Source organism: Otolemur garnettii, unplaced genomic scaffold (assembly GCF_000181295.1).
Source record: "Otolemur garnettii isolate 467f Iridium unplaced genomic scaffold, OtoGar3 scaffold00001, whole genome shotgun sequence".
Lineage (NCBI taxonomy): Eukaryota > Metazoa > Chordata > Mammalia > Primates > Galagidae > Otolemur > Otolemur garnettii.
This window is the reverse complement of record NW_003852396.1, coordinates 62378815-62385634: the sequence shown is the minus strand read 5'-3', so window position 1 is coordinate 62385634 and position 6820 is coordinate 62378815. Positions and strand designations below refer to the sequence as shown.

The 6820-nt window shown below is 40.9% G+C and overlaps 1 protein-coding gene across 1 annotated transcript in view; it reads right to left on the bottom strand.

Moving 5' to 3' along the window:
* Positions 1-6127, bottom strand: part of TRIM44 (tripartite motif containing 44) — a 115818-nt gene extending 109691 nt beyond the window's left edge. The window contains exon 1 of the mRNA XM_003781233.2: positions 5161-6127. Within this exon, the coding sequence (XP_003781281.1) occupies positions 5161-5823 (663 nt within the window). The 5' untranslated portion in view covers positions 5824-6127. The remainder of the gene's footprint in view (positions 1-5160) is intronic.
* Between the last annotated feature and the right edge of the window lie 693 nt (positions 6128-6820).

The following is a 6820-nucleotide window of genomic DNA, read 5'->3' as shown; positions in this document are numbered from 1 at the left end:
AAAAAAAAAAAAAGAATATTTCCCAAAAAAAACCCCATTAACGCCAGTTTCATTATGAGAAAAACATCAGATGAATTAAAATTAAAGAGTATTCTACAAAACACCTGGTTAGCACTCCTTAAAACTATTGAAGTCATAAAAAATAAGGAAATATAATGTGGTAAAAGTGATTAGAGAAAAAATTGGTGAAATTTGATAAAGTCTATAGTTCAGTTAGTAAGTAATACTGTTCCCAATGTTATGATAGGCAAAGAAAAGGAAGCAGCTCTTGATGTGATGACTGTTACTGATCCCATGAAACTGACCTGTGAATTTGGTTAAAAGCAGGAAATAAGTTGGAAGGGGAGTAAGAGATAACAGAAAGCAAAGCCTATGGCATGCACAGAGCGGGGTGTTTAAAGGAGACCCTTTCCATATAGACTTGGGATCCCATCCCCAGACCTTTCAATCCCTGCCAAAGAGTAAAATCCCAGAGTAAAGGCAACCCAAAATAAAAGCATATTTGCCACTATATAAACCTCCAAATGGAACTGTAGAAAGTGTTGTCTCACAGCTGAACAAAATGGGGGGGCGGGGAGTAAAAACATGAAAAAAAAATCTTTAAGAGATTGTAACCTTGGGCAGGTCCTCCTAAAAATTTGATCCAAGAAACCCCAAGATCCAGTTTAAGGATGTTCTAAACACGTGTTCTTAGGCCTTAGCAGGAGCAAAGGCAAATCCTTTTGAAATGTGCAGCTTCATGCAAGCCTTGAGGAAATTCCGACAAATAATTTTTTAAAGGTAATGAGAAGCTATTTAATGAAATAAAAACAAGCGCAAAAGAAAATAAGGAAAAAAATCAAAAACAACAGAAGAAAGTGATCTATAAAGTTTTAACATAATGAAATTATCAGAGGCAGACTACAAATCAACATGCTACTGTTCCCAAAGAAATACAGAGAATAGCTACAGTATGAGAAAAGACAATAAGGGCAGTGCCTGTGGCTCAAGGAGTAGGGCATGGGACTCATATACCAGGATGGCAGGTTCGAACCAGGACCCAGCAAATAAAACTGCAAAAAAAAGAAAGAAAAAAGACAATAAAAGGATATGTTTCACAAATTTACGCTGCTATATTTGAAAATCTAGGCAAAATGGACAAACTTCTGAGAAAATATAACTTACCAAAATTGACTTAAGAAAAAAAACAGACAACGTAAATAGATGTGTAACCAATATAGAAATTGAATCCATAGTCAAAAATGTTATACAAAACTAAGAACACTATCCCCAGCCCCCCTCTCTCCAGGTCTAGCAGATAGCTTCTGTGGCCAGCGCTAACAATTATTCCATTAATAGAAATATTCTAATCTTACACAAACACTTCCACCAGAGATTGAGAAAGAGAAAAAGAGAGAAAATACATTAGAAACAATACACTCTGTCTTAGACTATGAAGCCAGAATAACCTGGATTATGAAATCTCAGGAGGGCAGTACAAGAAAGAATTTTAGGCTAATTTCTCCCATAAATATAAATTTTTAATTTCTATATAAATTATTAATAAACAAAATCCAAAAACATAAAGATATTTCACCATGTTCCAAGTTGAGATAAGTATATCACAGAAATGCGAGGATGCTTTATAATTATAAAATATTATAACATGAAGAGGTGTAAAAAAGACCACATAAATATCCATGCCAATATTTGCAAAAAGAAAAACACTTGAAAGATAAGAAAAAACCTAATAAAACTGGTTATCAACAGCTGGTAGGAGAGGCTTTCAAAAGGGTTTGTAAAAGCTTTTGAGACATGTGAACACATTACTGATTTTTAAATTTAATTTTAAGAAGTTGGCTGGGTATAGTGGCTTATGTCTTTAATCCTAGCACTCTGAGGGGTCTAGGCAGGAGTATCATTTGCACAGGATCCAGACCAGCTTGACCAATAGCAGGACCCTATTTCTACAACAATATAGAAAAAATAGTATGATGGATGTGGTAGTGTAGACCTGTAGTCCCAGGTAATTTGGAGACTGAGGCAGGAAGATTGCTTAAACCAAGAGTTTGAGGTTGTAGTGAGCTATGATGAAGCCACTGCACTCTAGCCTGAACAACAAGGAAAAATCTTGTCTCAAAAAAAAAAAAAAAAAAGCCTATTAATGTAATCCATTATACTAACATAGTAAAAAAGTAAAATGACATGTTCATCACAATAAATGTAGAGATATCATGTGATAGTCAAATCCACTGAAAATTAAGAAAACCTTAGTAAACTAGGACCAGAACTTTCTTAATCTAATAAAACATATCTACTAAAAAAAACTATAGAATGTATCATTTATTTGTGAAATGATGATGTAAGTTATACATAGATTAGGGAAAAGGCAAGAACATCCATTATCACATCTATTCAACATTACACTGGAGGTCCTATCCAAAGCAATAAGGCAAGAAAAAACAAAGAACAGGTATAAAGACTGGAAAGAAACAAGAACTGTCCTTCTTTGTAGATAATACATTCTGCATGTATATGGAATGAATCTACAGATAATTAGGACAGAGTATTCAATAGATAGTTAATAGAAAAATCAGTCATATGCCTATATACAATTAGGGGGAAAAGCTTAAGAACATTTTTTACATTACTATCTGAGATTCACTTTACAATGCTATACAAAATATTTCAGAAAAAATAATACAATACTTCCCTCCCCCTCTCAAAACAAACAAACAAACAAAAAAACAACTCTTGCAGGCTTTTTCCTAGCATGAATCTAAAAAATGTAACAGGCCAAAACTGGCCAAGACACTCTCTAGAACAAGTCAGAAGGACTTGCTCTACCAGGTATTAAGACATGTTACTACAAAGCTATGGTAACTGAAAAAACATATTGTTCACATGGGGATATACTAACAGATAGATGGAACAGAATAAGAGTCAAGATAACACGTTCACACACACACAAGCATTTGATATGTGACAAGTAGCATAGCAGATCACTGCAGAAAGGACAGACTTAGAGCAATTGCTTATTTGTACTAGGGAAAAAGGAAATTGAGCCCCAACTTCCATCACACAAACATCAATATTAAGTGGAAGAAGGTAGAAAAAGCACCAACAACAAAGGAAAATATTGATAAATTTCACTACATTAAAATAAAGATGTGTAAGGCACTTTTTAAAAAAAGAAAGCCCACAAAATAGATGTTTACAACCCATATAAAGGGTTGTAAAGAACAAATTAGTCAGAAACCAATATATAAAAACTCCTACAAACAAATGAGAAAAAAACAACTCAATAGGAAAATAAGCAAAAAACCTGACTGGGTATTTCATAAAAGAGGAAATACAAAAGACACTCAAAGTCATGGGTAACCAAAGTAATGTGACTTAAAACTATAAGATACCATTACTTATCTATGAGACTGACTAAAAATATTGTAATCACAAGTATTGGTGAAAAATACACAGCAAAATGAAACTTTCATATTCTTTATGGCAATTCAAATTGGTACATCACTTTGGAAAATAGTTAGCAACATCTAGAACTAATGAAGATATGCATAGTCTATGGCCCAGCGATTTCACACCTATATTTATATTCTATTTAAATGTATGTAAATATGCACCAGGAGACATGACCCAGAATGTTTATATCATCATTGTTTACGATAGCCAGAAGCTCCAGATCAATTGTTCCTCCATGATAGAAAAGTTAATCATAAAATGGAATTCAATACAGCAATGAAAATAATCCCTACATGAATCTCATAAACATAATACTGAGAAAATGAAGCAAAACTCCAAAGAATACCTGATAAAAACAGATACCAACAATGTCAATTTCAAATAAGTTCATGAATGCACACACATGTGGTACAAGTATAAAGATAAGCAAAGAAATGATCACCACAGAAGTCAGAATAATGTTAACATAAGGGGAAAAGTGATGGTTATAAATGGAAAAAGATATGGGGGGGTTTGACAAAGCAGGGAGGCTTCAATATTACAGTAATATTCATATCTTAATCTGGGTAAAGGCTACATCAGTATTTGCTTTATTATTATTTGTCAGATTATACATGTGTTTTTACCCATTTTCTCAAAGTTCATTTTACAATAAAAGATAGGGATTAAAAAAGGCAAAATCTAATACAGATGATTTTCATTATCAAAGTATTTGTAGTCCCAATGCCTATAACTATAAGGTTGTTTAGGAAAGTAGACATCATCAGAACATGACAATATTCACTAATATGCTGATTACTAAATGAGCCAATGGCTTCACTCAAACTTTTCCTCCCTAGTTAACACTAGAACTTTCTTTCAATGTTTGCAAATATCCACAATATTAATAAAAGGTAAATCATTTACAAATGTATTCACTAATATTTGATAGGTGCCCACTACTTGCTAAACATTGCTTTAGGGGACCAGCAAAGTCCAAGACAGATGAAGGCCCAGATGGAGGATATGGGAACTTCCACTCCCATCCCAAATTGGCCTCGGTCCTCTTAGCCTCTTTTCCTATCAATCTCCCACGAAAACCTAAAGGAACTCAGGGTACACATGATGTTATTATCAAAGCCACTACATAAGGGAGTCTTTTCACTACAGAAGAAATCACCTGATTATATTCATTTGGCAAAATTGTGACTTCCCATGTTTTCAAGTAGGCAAAAGAACTACCTTATCAAGAGCCTGAAAGCAAGGCACTGGTCTCAACATTAGTGATGCGGTGGAAACTGGCCTAAGGAGGGTCAGAACTCCCAAGAAGGGCAACCCCTTATTGGAAATTTTCCTATCTAATAACCTGTCAACCTGTATGTGTGTGTGTATATATGTATATATACACACACACACACCCCTATGCATATATCAACTCCCAAGAAATGCTATACATGAGATCCACAGACCAGAAGCTTGTGATTTTCCAGAAATTATACACTAGATTTTTTTGCGTGCACATGTTTTCTTGGGTCAGAGTCCAGAACTTTCATCTGATTCTCAAAGGAGTTCAACCAAAAAGGGTAAATAAGCACTGCTCCCAACAAGTTGACTAGATTAGCTCTTTAGGGACAAGGTGAAAGTGAATGTGGGTCACAGCTAGGCCACCTGAGTTGAAACCCAGGTGTCCTGACCCCTAGGCCTATACTCAGCAGGCCCAATACTTACTCTTAGTTCTTCAAAGGCTTCGTCTAGGGTAGAGAGTTGGTGGCCCTGGTGAGTCCCAATGACAGGGCATAGGACACAGATGAGCTGCCTATCTTCCTGGCAGTAGGTGCTCAAATCCAGTCCATGGTCCGGACACTTCCTCTTAGCCACTCTCTCTGCTTCCATTTCTATTTCTGGGTCAAATTCACTTTCTGCTTCGGTTTCTCCCTCAGCCTCAGATTCTCCTTCCTGGTTGTCCTCAGCCTCGCTTTCTTGCTCATCCTCCATATCTTCCTCACTGTCGTCTTCACTCTCATCGTCGCTCTCATCCTCACTCTCTTCCTCCGTCTCGCTCTCTTCTTCTGACTCACTCTCTTCCTCAGAGTCGCTCTCTTCCCCGGCTTCGCTTTCTATCTCCCTCTCCTGCTCCACCTTGGCCTCCACGTCTTCCTTCCCCGCCCCCTCCCCGCCCGCTCGCGCGATCCAGGCCTGGGCGCCGTGGACGTATTCGGCCAGGTGGTGACTGAGGAACTTCTGCCTGTGAGCCTCAGCGTGCCGGCGGCAGTAGCAGAAGCCACATTCTCGGCACACTTCCTCGGCCCCCGGAGCCTCGTCAGGCTCGCATTCGTCACACGTGCCGTCGTGAGGCAGCTCCTCGAAGGCCGCGCCCACTCCGCAGGCCATGTGGGTGCTCTCACGCGGCCGAGGCCTCTGAGCCCGCCGCCTTCCCTTCGCGCGGCCTCCTCGCTTCCTCCTTCCCCACCCCCGAGGTCCCTTCTCCGGGAGTCGCTGCCCTTTTGGGTCGCGCCGCGTCTCCTAGCGGGACCTGGGTCCGCGGCAGCCCCTGCCCGCGCGGAGGAGGAAAAGGCCTCCCCGCCGACTCGGTCGGCTCCGCGGCTCTGCGGCGCTTCCTCCGCCGCGCCCGACACTTCCGGCGCGCAGCCCCGCGCCCCTCGGGTCCCCGCACCGCGCCGCCCGCTTGCCCTCCCGCTAACCCGGCGTGCCTGCGGCCGCCGCCTGCCCACGCGCCGCCCCGGTTCCACTTTCCCTGTCGTTGTCAGGCGGCCCCCTTTCACTTCCTGAGTCATTTAAAGTGGCAATGGCCCTTTTCTGGCTTTCCCGCGGGGCGCGGCTGTGCGGCCGGGAATTTCGGCCTCCCCGGCGGGAGAGGGAGGATGGAGGAAGTCTCCGGCTGGCTGCGGAGGCGGGAATTGGGCTGCGCTTCCCTCGCTTTCTCCCCGGAGGTGTTACCCTGACTTCTCAGGCCGCTGACCTGGGGTCCGTGTGTGTTTCGGTCGTTGTAGTACCACGTTATCGTCACGGTTCCCCATGTTCACCAAGGTGCGGGACTGAGTATTTACCAGACTGAACCCGATCTCTTAGGACTTCCTGCGGGCCCCAGAAGGGCTATGTTTGTTTCCTTGGCTCAAGGAATCTCAGAATCAGGCTGAGCAAACAAAGTCTATTTGCAGTCCTCCCTCCTAGGGGCTCAGTCCTTCTGGAGTAGTAACTAATGTGCCTTTTTCTGAGAGCAGGCCTTGGCTCAAACTGAGAAGTCAGGTGACGTGAGATGGGGAGAGGGATAGTATTTGTCTAGTCAGAGTTCCAGGTTACAGTCATTTTTCTTTATGTAAGACGTCCCTCTAGATTCAGATTGGATTCTAAATAAAAGTTAGGGGAC